Here is a 20,056-nt window from a genome sequence, read left to right on the forward strand (position 1 = left end):
CCCTCCCTTCCCCTTCCAGCTCCGAGATGCACGTGCCGTCGGTGGCCCTGCGCTTCGGCCTCATCTTGGAGGCCTACTGCAGGGGCAGCACCCACCACATGAAGGTGCTGATGAAGCAGGTGAGGCTCAGGGCCCTGGGGGTGGGCAGGGGGCGGCCCTGAGCCTCTGAGAATCCCCAGGGCCGGGCGGAGGCTGGGACCTGCCCACTGCCACTCTCCCATCTGCCCACCAGGGGGAAGCACTGAGCAAACTGAAGGCGCTGAACGACTTCGTCAAGCTGAGCTCTCAGAAGACCCCCAAGCCCCAGACGAAGGAGCTGATGCACTTGTGCATGCGGCAGGAGGCCTACCTAGAGGCCCTCTCCCACCTGCAGTCCCCACTCGACCCCAGCACCCTGCTGGCTGAAGTCTGGTGAGCCCAAGCCCCACTAATGAGGGCTCCTCCCACCCCTGGGAGGCCGGCGGAGGAGCCCCCTCTGACTGCCCGCTCTCTGTCCCGGCAGCGTGGAGCAGTGCACCTTCATGGACTCCAAGATGAAGCCCCTGTGGATCATGTACAGCAACGAGGAGGCAGGCAGCAGCGGCAGCGTGGGCATCATCTTTAAGAACGGGGATGGTGAGGGCCTGGCCTCCCCACACCCCGCCTGCGCTGCCCTGGGGGGTCCTGGGGTGCTCCTAGAGTCGGGGTGGAGAAGACAGAATCCTGGGACTTAGGAGCTTGGGTGTGGCTGGAAGCAGAGAACCTACCAGAAGCTCATACTTCTCCTCCCACTGGCCGGCGGCGCAGACCTCCGGCAGGACATGCTCACCCTGCAGATGATCCAGCTCATGGACGTCCTGTGGAAGCAGGAGGGGCTGGACCTGAGGTGAGGGCCCCCACCCGCGGTCGTCCCTCGGTGTCTGTGCCTAGCCTGGGAGTCTGTGCCTCTGGAAGGGTCCTTGTCGAAGGTGGCATGACCATCTTAGCTGGGGAAAGGGCTGTCCTAGGAAGAGCTGGGAGCAGTTTAACTCTAGGCCAGGAGGCGGTGGGCAGCAGTATGCATGAAGGCCACTCCTGGGGCTTAGTGTGTACCCTGCTCTGTTGCTTTAGTTGCCCGGGTGCCCCTGGCTCCCTCAGCCCATCTTGGGAAACAGTGGCATCTTCTCCCAAGGCCCCTGGCTGGTTCTGTTCCAAGCAAACGTGAGCTCAGCCATGGTGCTTTCTGCACCTGAGGTGCTGGTGCTGGTGTCTCCAAGGAGCCAGCATCGCTCCCCTGCTTTTTAGCAGTGTGGGCAACAGCATCTTCTGTGGCTTTTGGGGGCACCATGAGTTTCTGGGGCTCAAGTGGCCTCAGGGACAGCCCTTGACCATGCCATTTGCCCGTCCCTCTTCCCACTTGCCTAGGATGACCCCCTATGGCTGCCTCCCCACCGGGGACCGCACAGGCCTCATTGAGGTGGTACTCCGCTCAGACACCATTGCCAACATCCAACTCAACAAGAGCAACATGGCAGCCACAGCCGCCTTCAACAAGGATGCCCTGCTCAACTGGCTGAAGTCCAAGAACCCAGGGTGGGTTTCAGGCCCAGGGAGGAGACTCCACACCTTCTTTCCAAGAGGTGTGGAGTGGGAGGCCTAGCCTGTCAGAGCAAAGGAGCGGGGAGGGGCCTCAGACCATCTCTGTGGCTATTTGGCTCAGTTGAGGACCAGCCTGTGTCTGGGTTGGGGTGAGGCGGGTCTCTGTTCCCCAAGTATCAGTGTCTCTTGCTATGCAACACCATCCAAAGTGCAGGGCCTTAAAAAACAGCCATTTAAGATTGGCTCACAAATTTGCAGTCTAGGGCTGGGCTCAGCTGGGCGGCCCTTCTGCTGGTTCTGCATAATCACTCTGCAGCTGTTCTCATCTGGCGCCTTAACGGGGCCAGCAGGGTCTGAGATAACGCGTCTCATTCCTGGGGCCTTGGCGCCAGCTGTCTGTGATGCCTCTCTGCATGTGGCGTCCTCATTTAGCAGCCTCACCTTCCCTCCATGGCTCTGTATTGAGGGTGTGGGGTTCAAGATCTGCAGGTGTCTTCAGGCCTTGGCTCTGGAGTAGCGTCTGCAAGCGACGTCCGGCGTTGTGTCCTCCATGTTCTGTTGGTCAAAGCAAGTCACAGGGCCAGAGTCAAGGGGAGAGGGAGTAATAACCCACCTCTTGGTAGGAGGAGCTGCAAAATGGTGTGGCCATGGTTTTCAATCTTCCCCACCCAGGGAGGCCCTGGATCGAGCCATTGAGGAGTTCACCCTCTCCTGTGCTGGCTACTGTGTGGCCACATACGTGCTGGGCATCGGCGATCGGCACAGCGACAACATCATGATCCGAGAGAGTGGGCAGGTACAGGGGGTGGTGCTGGCAGCTGCTGCGGGGACCTGGCTTCTGGCCCCAGCCTGCTGGCCCTTCTGCCCGGCACACAGCTCTGTGGCAGGGGTCCCCCAGCCCTGCTGGCTTCCTGTCTCCCCTGGATTCCCTCCACTCTGACACCTTCTCAATCCTCCCCCTCCTCTGCTCTCCCCTCAGCTGTTCCACATTGATTTTGGCCACTTTCTGGGGAATTTCAAGACCAAGTTTGGAATCAACCGTGAGCGTGTCCCATTCATCCTCACCTATGACTTTGTCCATGTGATTCAGCAGGGGAAGACTAATAACAGTGAGAAATTTGAAAGGTAAGAGTGCCTGAGCCCCACCAGATGCCCCTCAGTGTGGGGCCCCAGGGAACAGGGCAGAGGTTCCCAGGCAGGGTGCAGGATGGGGCTCAGCTCTCAGCCCCAAACTTGGCCCCTCACCCCAGCTGGTGATGGGTTTGAAACATGCCCCTGCTCTGCCCTGCAGTGCCCCTTTTGGGCAATGTGGGCAGGTTTGTGGGTGATATAGCAGGAGGCTGGCTGGGGCACGGGGGTCAGTTAGAAGAACTGGGGGCCTTGTGTCCACCCATTTCCAGGGCAAGGGCAGGTGCCTTCAGGGAAGGGGCTGGTTGAATGCAGAGCGGCCCTCTGGCCTGTGGCTGGGAGGACCCAGAGCCTCACCTCCTGTGCCCCCCACCTGCAGGTTCCGGGGCTACTGTGAAAGGGCCTACACCATCCTGCGGCGCCACGGGCTTCTCTTCCTCCACCTCTTTGCCCTGATGCGGGCGGCAGGCCTGCCTGAGCTCAGCTGCTCCAAAGACATCCAGTACCTCAAGGTATGTGGCAGGCAGGAGTCTTCTGTCGCCAATGGCCTTCCAAGGCCTGCCCCCGAGCAATTCGACCTAGGAGGGCCCTGAGTGCAGTAGGCCCCAAAGGGCACTGAGCTCTGTGTGCCTCATGCCGTCCCAGGACCCAGCAGTAGGGTTGGTGGGCGGTGGAGGGGAAAGTGGCTGGAGCAGAGTTGAGCCACCTGGGCATGGTTCCACCTAGTGGCAGATGTGTAGTGACCTCTCCGGGTTGGGCCACTGTGCTCAGGGTCTGTGGGGCTTTCAGGTATCCACTGGGCCACGTGAGATCTGGCTCCCTCTGCCTTCTAAAAGATATTTTTCGGCCGGGCGCAGTGGCTCACGCCTGTAATCCCAGCACTTTGGGAGGCCAAGGTGGGTGGATCACCTGAGGTCGGGAGTTCGAGACCAGCCTGACCAACATGGAGAAACCCCGTCTCTACTAAAAATACAAAATTAGCCGGGCGTGGTGGTGCACACCTGTAACCCCAGCACTTTGGGAGGCCAAGGCAAGTGGATCATGAGGTCAGGAGTTCGATATCAGCCTGACCAACATGGTGAAACCCTGTCTCTACTAAAAAATAGAAAAGTTAGCCAGATGTGGTAGCAGGCACCTCTAATCCCAGCTACTCAGGAGGCTGAGGCAGAAGAATCACTTGAACCTGGGAGGCAGAAGTTGCAGTGAGCCGAGATCATGCCACTGCACTCCAGCCTGGGCGACAGAGTAAGACTGTCTCCAAAAAAAAAAAAAAAAAGTATGTGTATATATATATATATATATATATATATATATATATATATTAAAACCTGCTTTCAGAGGTGGCTTAGATAATGGCAGAGTGGGCTGGGCACGGTGTCAACCTGGGAACTAGGGGCTCTGGGGCCAAGACATCTTTGGTACCTTCATTTGAGGGCGGGATCGGAAGAGAGCTTTTCCTGGGATGCCAGGGGCTCTCTGCTGACCCCTTCATGCAGTGACTCTGAAGTCCCCAGAGAGGGCCGCATCCCAGAGCAAGGTCCGGGTCCCCTTAACGCGGACACCGCTGTGATTTGTTCGCAGGACTCCCTGGCACTGGGGAAAACAGAGGAGGAGGCGCTGAAGCACTTCCGAGTGAAGTTTAATGAAGCCCTCCGTGAGAGCTGGAAAACCAAAGTGAACTGGCTGGCCCACAACGTGTCCAAGGACAACAGGCAGTAGCGGCATCTCCCAGCCCTGGGCCCGAGAGGAGGCAGCCACGGGCCGTGGGGACCAGGCACGTTGGTTGTCCTAAAGGGGCTGAAGAGCCTGAACTGCAAAAAGAACTTACACAGCTGCCTTTTGTTTACACTGGTTATTTATTTATGACTTGAAAGGTCTAAGGAGCTAAACAGCCATAAACGAAAATGCCTCCTTTGTGCAGCAGCGGTGCTGGGCCCCTCGAGGCTGCACCTGGCTCTCGGCTGAGGACTGTCACCCCAAGTCTTTCAGCTGGTGGATCTGGGCCCAGCGAAGACTCTTCTCCTCCTGGGGTCACCACCTTCCCAGGCCTCCCGCCAGACTGCCTGGGTCCTGGCGCCTGGCGGTCACCTGGTGCCTACTGTCCGACAGGACGCCCTGATCCTTGTGCAACCCGCCCTGTGTGTCCTCCCTAGACTGAGTTCTGGCAGCTCCCCAAGGTGCCTGGGGTACCCTCTAGATTCAGGGATGTTTGCTCTCCACTTTTCAAGTGGGTCTTGGGTACGAGAATTCCCTCACCTCTCTCTGCTGTAAAGTGATTTTGTTTGCAGGTAAGAAAACAATAGATGACTCACCACACCTCTACGACTGGGGAGATCAGGCCCAGCCCCATAAAGGAGAATCTGCGCTGGTCCTCAGGGCGTGTTAAAGAGATCTGGGCCTCGTGTAGCTCACCCTGGTCACACACGAAGGCGAAGGTGGGTCAGAGGCGAATACTCTGCCGTTATCTCAATTTTTTTTTTTTTTTTTTTTTTGAGATGAGGTCTCAGTTGCCCAGGCTGGAGCGCAGTGGTGCAATCGTGGCTCACTGTAACCTCCACCTCCCGGGTTCTGAGCCTCCCGGGTACTCAGCCTCCTGAGTAGCTGGGGTTACGGGCGTCCACCACCATAGCCAGCTAATTTTTGTATTTTTTTTGTAGAGACAGGGTTTCACCATGTTGGCCAGGCTGGTCTCGAACTCCTGACCTCCAGGTGATCCACCCACCTCAGCCTCCCAAAGTGCTGGCATTACAGGCATGACGCCGTGCCCAGCCCACTCTGCCATTATCTAAGCCACCTCTCAAAGCAGGTTTCAACAAAAGGATGAGGCCAGATCTCTTTTGGGAACCTGCTGTGAGAGTGCTCAGGTAGCAGAAGTGTGAGAGCGAGGACGCATGCTGGGATCTTTCTCTTTGACTGTACTTAGTTTGAAATGGTGCAGGCTTAGTCTTAAGCCTCCAAAGGCCTGGATTTGAACAGCTTTAGAAATGCAGGTTCCAAGGCCGGGCGCGGTGGCTCAAGCCTGTAATCCCAGCACTTTGGGAGGCCGAGACGGGCGGATCACGACGTCAGGAGATCGAGACCATCCTGGCTAACACAGTGAAACCCCGTCTCTACTAAAAATACAAAAACTTAGCCGGGCGAGGTGGCAGGCGCCTGTAGTCCCAGCTACTCGGGAGGCTGAGGCAGGAGAATGGCGTGAACCCGGGAGGTGGAGCTTGCAGTGAGCTGAGATCTGGCCACTGCACTCCAGCCTGGGTGACAGAGCGAGACTCCGTCTCAAAAAAAAAAAAAAAAAAAAAAAAGAAATGCAGGTTCCAGGGCTTCTCCCAGCCTTCAGAAGCCAACTCTGCAGATGGGGCTAGGACTATGGGCTTTTAGCAGCCCCCAGGTGACCCTAACGTATCAGCCGTGGACTCAGGACCTACCCGGTGATACTGTTGATCTCTCAAAGGTCTTCCAAAACTCAACAGAGCCAGAAGTAGCCGCCTGCTCAGCGGCTCAGGTGCCAGCTCTGTTCTGATCCACCAGGGGTCCGTCAGCAGCCAGTGCTACCCGCGGGGCACCTCCCTGGCCACACGCCTGTTCCTAGCAAGTGCTGAAACTCACCAGACCATCTGCCTTTTTGAAATGGGGAAAGCCGTGCGTGCGCGTGTTATTTATTTAAGTGCGCCTGTGTGCGCGGGCGTGGGAGCACACTTTGCACAGCCACAGCGTTTCTGGTTTGGGTGTACAGTCTTGTGTGCCTGGCGAGAAGAATATTTTCTATTTTTTTAAGTCATTTCATGTTTCTGTCTGGGGAAGGCGAGTTCAGTATCACTGATGTGGGTTGAGACCAGCACTCTGTGAAACCTTGAAATGAGAAGTAAAGGCAGATGAAAAGAAAGAACAAGTCTTTTTATGTTCTTATGTTCTCGGCTCAAAAAGAAACAAGGGAGTGCAGGTTTAAAACCAAAACAGGAGAGAAGACAAACCCCGCTCCGGCTGGAGTTAGAACCAGAACTTTATTGTAGCAGATACACTTTCTGACCTGTCAATCATCAATATACACATCTGCGAAGGGAAACCGCGCAGTGACAGCATGAGGACATCCCCTGGGCGTGAGCGTCTGTCCGCTGTCTAAACGGAGCAGCTACAGGGACAGGACATGGAGGATGGCCACACACAGCACAGCACAGCCACCAGTGTCCTCAGAACCAGCAGTCAGGGTCACAGAACAGTATTCAGAATGATTGCCCACCCGTTTTAGGAATCTAAAAGTTTACATGTAACTAAGAGCAAAGTGCTATGTGGGTTTTTAGACCATGACTGTTTTCTCTCCTTTTGCCCTACCCCTGAACACAGCAGCAGGGCTCCTGGGGGGAGAGGGATTTCAACCCCCCTGATGGCAGGAGGCATCCCACGGGGGCGGGGGCTCTGGGGAGGAGGAGAGGAGAGAACAGGCTGTTGTGGAAAATTCCAGCACTTTGCCTTCAGGCCATGGGTCTCTGCTGGACGTTCTGAGTACAGATCACTCAGGCCTCCTGCCTTCTCCGAAGGGAGTGGTCAGCCGGTCTGCAGGACACCTGTCAGTTTCTCCTTTTACCAGCAGGGAAATGCACATCTAAGCATAAACCACAAGGCTGCACACGGTGAGACCAGGCCACTGCACAGGGAGCTGCTGTCGGAGGAGTGTGGAAAAGGGGCCAGTGACCCCGCACCCCTGCACCCCACGCCAAATTAGGTCAAATCCCAAAGGTGAGGCCCGGCTACTTGTAGCTGCCAAAGGGCGGCCCTGGTTTGGTCTCTTGAGCAGCACAGCTAAAGGCCTGTGACCCTGACTCCCGGCCACACTCAGACCTGAGCAGCGGCTGGGACGGGGCTGGGACGGGGCTGGGCCTCTCCCTTCGGCGTTGGGGGAGGGAGGGCCCGGTGGGAAGAGCCCGTGCTCAGAGCTCTGAACTTCACTTTACATTCCAGTCCCGGGTTACACTAGCACAAAGGACACAAGGAATCCGATTTATTTACAAAATATTAAAAAGTCAGTTAATCATCTACACAGTACCCCCCCATCCTGCCATTATTTATACATGCACTAGTTTGGAAAAAATAAAAACTTTTTTTAAAAAAGAAAAAAATGATTACCGGGTGGGAGTGAGCATGTTTTACCCTTTGTCAACGAGTCCAGCTGGCATGGCTTTTCTGGAGTGCGAGGGGCCAGCGTCCTCTCCCCGGGGCGGGGGAGACTCCAGACACAAATGCAGGGCCTGAGGCGCTGCGAGGCCCCTGTGCGAGCCGGATGGCGGCCACAGAGGACGTGTCGGCTCCTCGTGGGACTGAAGAGAGCGACCAGGCAGAGGGCAGGCGGGAGCCTAGGGTCCTACACACCAAGCACGGCGACGATCGTGGCGGGGAGGGGTCTGCACACCTACTGGCTGAAATGACTTTGTACATCGTGGACCCTTGGGACTGGGAGAACAGATGGCAGCAGAGTCTTTGGAAGCAGAAACCAAGATGGCCGGGGGCGCGGGTCAGTAGCTGAGGGTGGAGTCATCCCACTCCAGCTGCTGCTGCCGGGTCGCGTTCTGGGGGTCGCCCTGCTCCCCCTCCTCCTCCTCGCTGCTCTCCGACTCTGCGCTGGTGATGTCATCTTCTTCCTCGCCGTCCTCGCTCTCCTCTTCCTCCTCCTCCTCCTCCTCCTCCTCACTGCTATGCTGGTCCTCGTAGGTCTGGCAAGGAGAAGTGACGGCCACGTGAGTCCGGCCCTGCCCACAGCCCTGTCACCCAGCATTCTCTCCACAGCCACAGAGGAGGGAGAACTTGCCCCAGCGTCTCCCTCCCCAGCGAGAGTAGCCAGAAGTGAAGGGAAGGCCGGGCGCGGTGGCTCATGCCTGTAATCCCCGCACTTTGGGAGGCCGAGGTGGGCGGATCATGAGGTCAGGAGATCGAGACCATCCTGGCTAACACGGTGAAACCCCATCTCTACTAAAAATACAAAAAATTAGCCAGGCGTGGTGGCGGGTGCCTGTAGTCCCAGCTACTCGGGAGGCTGAGGCTGGAGAATGGTGTGAACCTGGGAGGCGGAGCTTGCAGTGAGCAGAGATGGCGCCACTGCACTCCAGCCTGGGCGACACAGCGAGACTCCGTCTCAGCAACAAAAACAAAAAAGAAGTGAAGGGAAAACAAAGCTCCAGTCAGTACCCATGGAGTCACCCACATACAAAGCAGCTGGGGACAGCACCCCGGCTACCCCACCAGAGAATTCTCTCAGGAGTCCCATGGCCAAGAGCGCCCAGCCCTGGCACGGCTCATCTCCACACTTAGTAGGCAGCACGGCCTTGAATAAGGCCTCTCTGAGCCTCGGTTTACCCATGAAGACACCTAAGCCCCAGGCTTGCTGAGCAGATGATGCGATGGAAAGCGTGTGAATCCGAAGGAGCCGCGCCATACTGGCTTCTCGGAGGCCCTGGCCCGCACTGCCTCTCAGTCTTGGAGGTCGCCTGCCCACTCCTACCTCCATGGGGTTGACAGTGATGGTCAATGCGGAGTCGTCCCAGTCCATCTCGTTCTCCTTCCCGGTGTCCTGATCCCGCATGGTCCGCTGATGTGCGGCACGGATCCGAAACACCCCCAGGATGATCATGAACACCAGGAAGCTGACGCACACCACAATCACAACGGTCGCAGTGCTGGGGACGACTGTGGGAGAATGAGGGGGCGAGGCGTGAGTGAGGTCACTCAGCCCAGAGGGCCACCGTGCCCTTGACCTCCTCGGCTGTGCCTGGTCAAAACGGTCTGGACGGCATGCTTCATCTGAACCCAGAGGCCAGGAGGAAATACCAGGAAAAGCTCAGCATGGGCCTCGAATCTGGCTCGGCCACATCCTGCTCTACGGCTGCGGGTGACATCATCTGCCCTCTGAGGGCTTTCGTTTTCTTGTGTGTGACGGGGAATAATTGGGACAGGGACTGACCGGCAGTCATGCTGAGCAGGAGGCTGTGCCCACGGTGGGGTGGGGGCAGGGTGGACGGCATGGAGCATCTCCGCTCGGTCTCCCTCCCCTTGTCCTACCTGCAAATGGGTGGGGGTTGGCCAGGTTGTGGCCTGACAGGTCAACAAAGGAGCGGTGTTCCGGGTGCACGAACTGTGGCTGGGCAGCCATGTGGTTGGCGTGTTCCATGGGGTTGGCCGTGTGGATTACATTCACCTACAGCAGAGAAAGAGAAAGGAACACTGGAGACATCCTGAGCCTGTCCAAGAGGTGACAGTGGAGTCCCGCAGCTGGCATGACCAGTGCCACTCAGAGTGGCTCCTGGACTGCAGCTGGGGGCAAATGGAGCTACGGGAAAAAGATAGACCAAAAAAAAAAAAAAATCAAGAGTAAGCACTTAAAAAACAGAAACAGAAAAATAAAAACCAACCAAACAAAAGAGAGTACTAAGCACTTAGAAACTGCTGTAACAATCTAGTATTGTCAGACGTTCCAGAAATGTATCACTTTTCTAATTATTATTATTATTTGTTGAGACTGGGTCTTGCTGTGCTGCCCAGGCTGGAGCACAGGAGCTGTTCACAGACATGATCACGACTCACTGCAGCCTGGAACTTCTGTGCTCAAGTAATCCCCCCTCTTCAGCCTCTCAGGTGGCTGGGACTACAGACAAGCACCACACACCTGGCCGCAATCCATTTTTCTTGCATTTTATAAAAGATTATGCTCAAAACAAGAGCAGAAAAACAAGCCGACGGCCCTCCCCCTGGGTCGTTTGGGAAGCACTGGCGCAGACCTTTCTTCCTCAAACCACAGTCGTGTGACAGACAGCACCAATCACTACCACTGATTTCCTTTCCAATCTGTTCCCCTTTGGCTCAAACAAAACAGGCGTTGGTTCTGCAGCACTGAATTTAGCATTCTGCTCTTGAGTTTGTGGTGAGATGTTCCACTGCTAAGAGTAACTTTGGGTCAATTTTCTCCAGGCCACAGAGGGCCTGAGCAATGAAGCAGCTGCTGGATAGGTCTGTAGACGACCTCAGAGCAGGATGAGCTGCCCTCTACTCAGTGTGGCCTGTGAGTCACCATCACCAGCCTCAGCAGTACTGGTCCTGCCCGTGCGGGTCCCTGCATGAGCCCGTCTCAACCTGGGCCGAAGACTCAACTTCATTCACAGAAGGGCCAGTGACCTGGCACAGATGCAAAGAACTTTTGGTTCCCTGGGAGCTGCTCTTTCTAAAACAGCGTCCTTGGCTGGCCACAGTGGCTCATGCCTGTAATCCTAGCACTTTGGGAGGCCAAGGCAGGTGGATTGCTTGAGCCCAGTGGGGACAAGACCAGCCTGGGCAACATAGTGAGAACTCGTCTCAATCAATCAATCAATCAATCAATCAAACAACATCCTCCTGTTTCTCTCATGGGAAATCTCAAGAAGCCCCAGAGGCATTAACTGCCACTTGCTCTTTGTCACCTCCCTCCAAGGTTCCTTTGGCTACAATTCAGGCTGAGGCAGCAGGGGAAAGGGGAGCACCCCCCACCCCAAACATAACCTGTCACTCCCAACAAGCCCAGGTGTAACCTGCAGCAGGCCCCAGGCTGGAAAGGCAGCCCCCTAGAATGAGCCTGTACAGCTGCCACCGTGAATGCTCTAAGGGCTGGCAGTTGTGAACATCAGGGCTGCGAATCAGAGCACTCACTCACTGCTGCTATTGGCCCTGCTCTGTGGGAGCCCCGTACTCACCTCCACCTTAAATTCGTTGCTGATGTAGCGGCCATTCAGCTCCGAGCAGATGAGCTTAAACTTCCGGTCAAGCAAGGACCTGGCGTGCCAGTTCCGATAGCGCAGGAGGTGCAAAACCTCCTCGTAGCTGGCCATGGTGTCCACACCTGCGGGGGTGGAAAGGGGGAAGATTGCTGGGTGGCTTCGGGCAGGAGCATGGGCAGGGCTGCAGCCGTCAGCACAGGCAGGCTCAATCAGACACCGGGTTAGCTAGGCCAAGGGGTCACACAAGTTGGCCTTCCAGCCATGGGAATAAATGCAGTGTGCACAGGGGCATTCTTCCCTCTGCGGGGGACGTGCCATCCCACGCCTCAACCCTCCCCCTTTAGAGAGTAGTGGCTACCCATCCGATTCCTGTCCAGGAGACAGGAGTGTGCATGCAGCCAACAATGATCCCAGTGACCGTGCTCCTTCCCCATCTCCCTCTAAGATAACTCAACATTCTCAGATGGCAGGCGGCAGCCAGCCAAGAGCTCTCAAGGTCCCCTGTTTCGGCCTGGCTCACCAGCATGGCTGCGACGCTCCCCTTACCTGTGAAGGTCATGCCCAGCTCAGAGCTGCTCACTTCGATGCCCTTCTGCTGCAGGCGGGCCATGTCCACTTCTAGGCTCTCCTGCTCGTGGTTCAGCTCCTCTCCCTCCACTGTGACCTCACACGTATCCAGGTCGTGCACGATCTCCTCAGACACCAGTGATTCTTGAACTGCAAAAGAGGCCCAACCAGAAATATAGCAGGGGCAGTGGGGCCCAGCATGGTGGGGCACACTCGATGCCCTGCCGGCTCACCCCAAACCTACATGACAGAAGCGTGAGTTGCTTTCAAGAAATGGCCAGACGTGTAATCCCAGCACTTTGGGAGGCCGAGGCGGGTGGATCACCTGAGGTTAGGAGTTCGAGACCAGCATGGCCAACAGGGTGAAACACCGTCTCTACTAAAAATACAAAAATTAACCGGGCGTCTTGGTGGGTCCCTGTAATCCCAGCTACTTGGGAGGCTGAGGCAGGAGAATCACTTGAACCCAGGAGGTGGAGGTTGCAGTGAGCCAAGATTGCATCACTGCACTCCAGCCTGGGTGACAGAGCGAGCCTCCAACTCAAAAAAAGAAAAAAAAAAAAAAAAGAAAGAAAAAGAAATGGGGGAGTTTCATGTGTCCAGGGTAAAAATTGTGGGGACACTGTGCCCCCATGGGCTGACCAGCTTGGCAGGCACAAGCAGGGTCTCCCGCAAGTGCCCTCAACCCCCTCAACCTCAAGCCACATCTCAAAGCCTGAGAGCGACCAGGAAAAGATGCAAGACCCCTCCAGATGGGATTCCAGAGATCACCCTGAGCTCTAGCTCACCGGTCAGATTCCAGAAGCAACCCGAGAGAACACCAACAAAACATTAAAACCTCCCCAGATCCCACAAAGACAAAGAGCCCTGCAAATACACCACCACAGCAGGGCTTCCGGCCGAGGCAAGGCAGGCCGCGCCCCACAGAGCACGTTACCTGTGGGGTCCTCAGCCCCGTCCCCTTCAGGCTCCACTTCTCTCGTGATGGTGCTGATGATGCGAAGCTCGGGAAAAAGGAACACCCCCTCTGAGCTTTCAAATTCAGAAGCTGCTCGGGCAAAATGGTGGACGCCGCTCAGGCTGATCTTGGGCTCCTCGGGCTGTAAAACCATCACGTAGCCATCTACCGGGGGGACCGAAATGCAGGTGGCCTCATTAAAACACCTGCCAGCAAGAAATGGGAAAGGGTCAGGGCTTTGGGAGCCGATCTTGGAGCCCACCTGTGCAAAGGCACATGGAGGTGGGATACACAGGCCCCTACTAACACCTGCCGGGGCCACTCCAGGAACACACTTGCAAACATGATGCATAAATGTCACTCAGATCTCTCCCCCGCACTTTCTGGTAACACACAACGGCTCACCTTTCCCTACAGAAGGGGCTAGGCTGTCTTAAAAACCTAAATATACAAGTGTCATTGGGCGAAACAGGCCTACTGTTGAAAATCAGGACGTACTTGATTGTGCTGGTGATTTTGAGTCTGCGAATTCCGGGCGTGGGGAACTGCCGGGAGTTCAGGTATGAGATGTGCTGCATGGCCTTATCCAATTCCCCGATGTCTTCTCCCTCCAAGGTCAATACCAACTGACTGGGGTGTGCTTGGATCTGAAATCACATCAGACATACAGAGAAGGGGAATAAGGCGGTAACTGCAGGAGCTGAAACCACGATGCCTCTACGAAGGGGACTGGCCTGGGGTCGACTGGAATTGCTGACTTGAGAAAGAAAAGCTCGTTTAAGTCCAACAAACACAACTCTTTAACCCAACAGTAAACGGATCAATCACAGATGACTCCCTCATCCCACCAGCCTCTGGGGCTGCAGCCTCCAGGGCCCATGGGTGCTGTGCAGTGGAGCGCTCCGTGTTACCTGCACGCCTCTGCCACTGTCTTCCGGGACCTGCAGCTCCAGCCCCTCCTTGCAGGTATACAGACAATCGATCACCTTCTTATCTGCGAGTTTCCCGGAACGGAGAGTTAAGCCAGCCAGATTGCCTCGGAAATACTGGGTCATGTGCAGGTCGCCACCTTCGGGTCGGGAGAAAAGGCGGAAGAGTCAGGCATGCAGCTCGGCATCACCCAACTCACTTCTCACTCAAGACGGTGTTACCGGTGCTGGCAGCTCGGTGGATGGACATGCGGGTTAGTTCATACCAAGTCCTGTTAGCCTTGCAATCTACATGGAAGCGCAATGAAGAAATTAAACCGTTTATGATCATGCACATGGCCTGGAGAAAGGGAGAGTTGGGGGCGCCTCACCTGAAGCCAAGAGGTTCCCTGAGGGTCCCCACACCTCTGGCCACTCCCCAGTAAGGTGGCCTACCCTGTTCTCATCACCAGGGTGTGTGGTGACACTTCCTACGCCGCCAGCCTCTCCAGCCACTGCCTTCTCAGGTGGCTGGGTTCCACGTGGCTGTTTTCTCTACCTGGCACGCCCTGGGGAATGAACCCACACAAGCGAGGCAGGGAGGATAAAAGGGAGGCTTAAAATACTCCCTGCACAGAACGGCCTATTTCAAGGATGCTATGGTATTGAGTCCCATCCTTCCTGCCTCCTCCTGAGGACTGCTGAGAAGTGCAGATGTTACAAGGAAAACCAAAACCCAGAAAATGGCCCTTGATAGATGACAACAAAGAGCCAAAAACAGGTTACACTAAACCTTGTTCTTAAACTGAAGAAGGAAAAGGGACACATTTTCAGCAATGTGTCTCATTCTGGTAAGGAAATCAGGCGCTGTAAATCATCACTAGGAATTAAGGCTTCTAAGAAACGCCCATGCCTGTAATCCCAGCACTTTGGGAGGCTGAGGTGGGTGGATCACCTGAGGTCAGGAGTTCGAGACCAGCCTGGCGAAACCTCATCTCTACTAAAAATACAAAAATTAGCTAGGCATGGTGGTGCACGCCTGTAGTCCCAGCTACTCGGGAGGCTGAGACAGGAGAATTGCTTGCACCCAGGAGGCAGAGGTTGCAGTGAGCCAAGATCGCGCCACTGCACCCTGGACAACAGAGCAAGACTCCATCTCAAAAACAAACAAACAAACAAACAAAAAAAAGTCAATTTAAAATTTACTGCCAACCAGGACAGAATATCTAGAAACAAGTCTTTTCCTGTCTCGTGGTTCAGCCGCATGACAGTCATGAGGCGGCCTCCCAAACCCTGCCTGTGAGACTGAAAAAGCAGGGAGCCTCATGCAGTGGGGTCAGGGTCAAACTGGATGGGGGGAAAAGTCCCATGCGTGCACTGCCTGAGATGTCATTTGTCCTCACTCCAGCTGGGGTCAGAATGGGCAGAAAAGGGAACTCCAAGAAGCAATGGGGAAGCGCAATGCAGGGAAGCGGCTCAGATGGTGTCCGGGACCAAAATGCAACTGGGGCATTTCATGCTACACGTGGAATGAATCAGTATCTCATCTTTAAATGAAACACAATAGTGAATGTAAGGAAAAAATCCAGCAACCTGCAGAGGCCACAGTCACAGGCTCAGTTTCATTGTCATTTTCAACTCCTGAAAACTCTGTGGAAAAGCAAGACAAAGACAATAGAAAAGGACCAAGAGGTTAGGGTCTTCAAACCAGACCTTGAAAACCAGGTTTGAGGCAACCAAGTACAAACCAAGAGGAGAAAATTCCTTTGTGATCCCGCTCTGGGATGTACCCATCTGGATGCAAGCTTGTACTGGATCACCTTTTCCCAGACGTGACATTTACCACCCCCAACCCCAGGCTTCTTTTGTTTTCTTCTTTTATTCCACCTTCCCACATCCTCCTTGCCAAAACATACGTTAGATTCAAAATAAGATGAATGAAAGTACACACACGGAATTCGTTCCCCTCCCCAATCCGCGCTATGAAGTAGGACACTCCACAGAGGGTGAGCCTGGGCTGTAGCGCTGTTCCCGATATAAATAACACCAAGTTCCGGATCCACAGCACCTCTTTTCCTAATAGGGAAGACACTGTGCAGGCAAAACGGCATAGCACACACGTGTCCAAAGCCTGGTACAAAGTAAACATGCGGAAGTCCGTATATTTTGGAAGCTCCAAACAAGTGTACAGCTGTCTAGCGGTTATTAACCTTTGGGTGATAGACGAAAGACGACATTTTCAATCACTTTTTCTGAATGAGAGGGAGATGCAGAGGCTAAGGAACCCACCTTGGGAAGCATAGCCTACTGTGGACCTGGGGACCCTAACCACCTTCAGCTCCTCCAGCTCCTGGATCCAGTGTCCTGACTATAACGACCTACCAGAAAGGCCCACATGTGGCGGCTGAGCACAGAACCAGCACTCTCCAGGTCATGTTGTAGGAGAAAGGCTGCTCCTCAAGCCCTGCAGCCCTGTAGCCCTCCCCTCTATGGTGTGCTGGGGCCCCTTTTGGGCTGCGGCTGTGTGGGGACGCGTCGAGGGGCAAGGCTAGAGTTGTATCCAGGTGAAGCCCATGTGAGTCATAGGACTGTGCAACCTCCACACACACCAAGATTCCCCTACAACACGCTGGTAGAAGGGAATGAAGCTGCTGCCCACAGCCCAAGCTCTCCACGGCAAAGGTGTAGCAAAAGTGGCAGAATCCACCGAAAAAAAAGAAGAGGAGATCCTCTCTCCTGTTAACTGAGTTTTAAAGAATCTGTGGGGCTTTTGTTTGTTTGTTTTGAGACAGAGTCTCACTCTGTTGCCCAGGCTGGAGTGCAGTGGTATGATCTTGGCTCACAGAAACCTCCGCCTCCCAGGTTCAAGTGATTCTCCTGTCTCCCAAGTAACTGGGATTACAGGCGCACGCCACCACGCCTGGCTAATTTTTGTATTTTTACTAAGGACAAGGTTTTGCCGTGTTGGCCAGGCTGGTCTCGAACTCCTGATCTCGAGTGATCCGCCTGCCTCTGTCTCCCAAAGTGCTGGCATTACAGGTGTGAGCCACTGCGCCCAGCTATCTTCCATAAATTTCTAACCTTACTCGAGGTACAATGTTTCCACAGGGAGGAAAAAAAAAAAAAATCAAAAAGTAATTGATGATGATGACATCTTGAAATGACACAGCACAGAGTCCAGTGCAAGGGTCAAAGTGGCAATCACGAACCTCTGGGGTGGGTTCCATGAACTTGGATAGGAAAAACTACATGCTTATTTCCACTAACTTCTGAAATTCAGCATTTCCTTTGGTTATAAATGTAGGCTATACATCACAGCAGTGTTAGCAATGACTGCAACTTTGTCAACAACAGAAGGCACTGATATTTGCATATCAGGCCACAGCTGTTGCAGCTGCCACCGGGATCCTCACACAGCCCTCACAACTTGGAACTTACACCACTGTTGGACCTGCTGCTAAAGCTGGTTCTTCATTTGTTAACATAAAGTACCACCGGTGTTACTGTTTCACAAATGTGGTATTTCAGGATGTTAATAACGATGTTTCAGTTGAACTGATTGCCCTGAAATCCTAGACATTTATTTTGTAGATTAGTAAGAAGGGATCTATCCGCCTTGCCAGACCACCCAAGGGCTCCATGGCACAAAAAACGGCTTAAAACCCCAGGTCTGAGACGGGCACGGTGGCTCACACCTGTAACCCCAGTACTTTAGGAGTCTGAGGTGGGAAGATCTCTTGAGCCTAGGAGTTTGAGATCAGCCTGGGCAACACAGTGAGACCCCATGTTTATAAAAAATTAAAATAACAACAATAATAAAAACACTGATCTGGTGGGTCTGAGTGTGCGACCGGAATACAGAGGTTTTTCTTTTTCTTTTGAGATAGGGTCTCACTCTGTTGCTCAGGCTGGAGTGTAATGGGGCATTCTTGGCTCATGCAGCCTCTGCCTCCCGGTTCAACTGATTCTCCTGCCTGAGCCTCCTGAGTAGCTGGGATCACAGGCACACGCCATCATGCCTGGCTAACTTTTGTATATTTAGTAGAGACAGGGTTTCACCATGTTGGCCAGGCTGGTCTCGAACTTCTGACCTCAAGGGATCAGCCCGCCTCGGTCTCCCAAAGTGCTGGCATTATAGGCGTGAGACACCACACCTGACCCACAGGCTTTTCAAAGTAAAAAAATTCAAAACCCTAGCTCCTGATTAATCAGCTGGGTGACGCTTGGCTTGTTGCGTCTCTAGGCCTGAGTTTCTTCAGCTATAAAAAAGGGATTTTAAGGTTTAGGTGAGATGACGTGTATAAAGGAGTTGGCACACAGCCTGCCACTTGGTAAGTACAAGTAACAAGCACTGGTGCTCTGGTGGTTATCGTGTCCCCTCTCAGCAGACTTCGATGGAACCCTCCCCCATTGGCCCTTGCTGAGGGTGAACAGAGCCCTCGCAGCCCTCCTACCAGGTCACCAAGTGATAAACACTCTGGAAGAGTCCTCCAGGTCCAAGGCATGCTTCTACTTCTGTGTCCTTTATTTCTCTGCCTGACTCTTGCTGTTGCCTCTTTGTCCTTGTGAGCCTTTCAACAGACGGATTAATTTATAAAACAGTTCCCCCGACTACACTCTCCCTCTGTGCAACGCTCCCTCCTGGGTTTCCGGGAAAGGTGACGGTGTGGTCAGTCCTATCACCTTTATGGAGCACCCACAGATGGAGCTACACTAGCTAGAGTGGGGCATCGGCAATGTCCCCATATAGGATGTACACAGGAAATGGAAGGAAGAGATCCAGGACACGAAGGTAAGGCTGTAAGACGCTGACCACAGCCTGCTGCCACCAACCTAGTAAAGAGGTACAACTTAATTCTCGAGTCGAGGGCTGGGGGTAATGACAGTTACCTTGCCAGCAAGCCCCCACCACGAGCTGAGTTTCTATCTTGGATGGATGGAGCGGGTAATCCTCAGTCACAGAGAAGGGCTCGTGGGACGTGCCATCCACATAGAGAGTCACGCTCGGGAATTCCACATTGAGGACGTAGTGGTGCCATTCCTCATCACAGACCTACAGAGACAAAGGGAAGCGGGGGTGGTGAGATGTCCACTTTCCTTCTCAACAATGCCCATGGAAACCGAGTCACCCAAAACAAGGGTCTTCCTAGAAGGAAAAGGATGAAGAAAATCTAACCACAAAATACCTGCAAATACATCTCACCAAAAGAAGTCCAGCCTCTCTAGGCCATCTCTAAACTACGTGGCATGCATTGCTCACAACCACAGGACACAGCCCAAGCGGGGAGCTGCCCAGTTCTGCTCTGCCAATAGCATAGCACCAGGAAGTTCCTGTATGGGCAAGCTGGATACCCACCCTTTAAAGGGTTGAGTTAGTTTGCCACTGGCCATTCCTTTTCTGAATAAAAATAAAAAGTGCCTTTAGGCCAGGCGCAGTGGTTCACGCCTGTAATCCCAGCACTTTGGGAAGCCAAGGCAAGATCACTTGAGGTCAGGAGTTTGAGACCAGCCTGGCCAACATAGTGAAAACCCGTCTCTACCGAAATTACAAAAATTAGCCAGGTGTGGTGGGGCACGCCTGTAGACCCAGCTACTCAGGAGGCTGAGGCACAAGAATTGCTTGAACCTGGGAGACAAAGGTTACAGTGAGCTGAGATTGCGCCACTGCAATCCAGCCTGGTGACAGAGCAAGACTCTATCTCCCCCCTAAAAAAAAAAAAGTGCCTTTAATCTCAGAATAAGGCATACCACAGTACATGTATTTTATTTTCCAACTCAAAGTTGATGATCTCAATAAATATGAACATCAGCTCCAAGGGCACCCCAAATCAAACTGTGTTCCCATCCCGTGATGAATGAGCGTGTGAAACCGCATCAGCCAGCTGCAGTGGCGGGCCCCTTATCTGGGTCGTAACTCAAACAAATTGTAAAAACAAAAACATTTATAAGGCTACTTGAAATCTGAACATTGACTATTTGATCATATTAGCAATTTTACTGTTTTTTTTTTTTTTTTTTTTTTTTGAGACGGAGTCTGGCTCTGTAGCCCAGGCTAGAGTGCCGTGGCCGGATCTCAGCTCACTGCAAGCTCCGCCTCCCGGGTTCACGCCATTCTCCGGCCTCAGCCTCCCGAGTAGCTGGGGCTACAGGCGCCCGCCACCTCGCCCGGCTAGTTTTTTTGTATTTCTTTTTTTTTTTTTTTTTTG

General features: G+C 54.0%; 2 protein-coding genes across 4 annotated transcripts in view; one reads left to right on the forward strand and one right to left on the reverse strand.

Moving 5' to 3' along the window:
- PIK3CD (phosphatidylinositol-4,5-bisphosphate 3-kinase catalytic subunit delta) overlaps positions 1-6,568 on the forward strand; it is a 73,456-nt gene extending 66,888 nt beyond the window's left edge. Inside the window, exons 16-25 of the mRNA XM_025401012.1 lie at positions 20-119; positions 233-411; positions 503-615; positions 787-865; positions 1,384-1,551; positions 2,230-2,353; positions 2,537-2,682; positions 3,065-3,197; positions 4,267-5,675; positions 5,997-6,568. Coding sequence (XP_025256797.1) covers positions 20-119; positions 233-411; positions 503-615; positions 787-865; positions 1,384-1,551; positions 2,230-2,353; positions 2,537-2,682; positions 3,065-3,197; positions 4,267-4,404 — 1,180 coding nt within the window. The 3' untranslated portion in view covers positions 4,405-5,675; positions 5,997-6,568. The remainder of the gene's footprint in view (positions 1-19; positions 120-232; positions 412-502; positions 616-786; positions 866-1,383; positions 1,552-2,229; positions 2,354-2,536; positions 2,683-3,064; positions 3,198-4,266; positions 5,676-5,996) is intronic.
- Positions 6,569-6,670: 102 nt separating this feature from the next.
- CLSTN1 (calsyntenin 1) overlaps positions 6,671-20,056 on the reverse strand; it is a 97,007-nt gene continuing 83,621 nt past the window's right edge. For 2 of the 3 annotated variants that reach the window (XM_025401034.1, XM_025401025.1), the window contains 10 exons: positions 18,741-18,903; positions 15,444-15,500; positions 13,854-14,011; positions 13,441-13,589; positions 12,922-13,148; positions 11,964-12,134; positions 11,394-11,539; positions 9,733-9,868; positions 9,176-9,360; positions 6,671-8,390 (listed from right to left, as the gene is read on the reverse strand). In XM_025401034.1, coding sequence (XP_025256819.1) covers positions 8,193-8,390; positions 9,176-9,360; positions 9,733-9,868; positions 11,394-11,539; positions 11,964-12,134; positions 12,922-13,148; positions 13,441-13,589; positions 13,854-14,011; positions 15,444-15,500; positions 18,741-18,903 — 1,590 coding nt within the window. In that variant the 3' untranslated portion in view covers positions 6,671-8,192. The remainder of the gene's footprint in view (positions 8,391-9,175; positions 9,361-9,732; positions 9,869-11,393; positions 11,540-11,963; positions 12,135-12,921; positions 13,149-13,440; positions 13,590-13,853; positions 14,012-15,443; positions 15,501-18,740; positions 18,904-20,056) is intronic. The other variant, XM_025401045.1, reaches the window with a different exon arrangement.

The sequence above is a fragment of the Theropithecus gelada genome, chromosome 1, assembly GCF_003255815.1.
Source record: "Theropithecus gelada isolate Dixy chromosome 1, Tgel_1.0, whole genome shotgun sequence".
Lineage (NCBI taxonomy): Eukaryota > Metazoa > Chordata > Mammalia > Primates > Cercopithecidae > Theropithecus > Theropithecus gelada.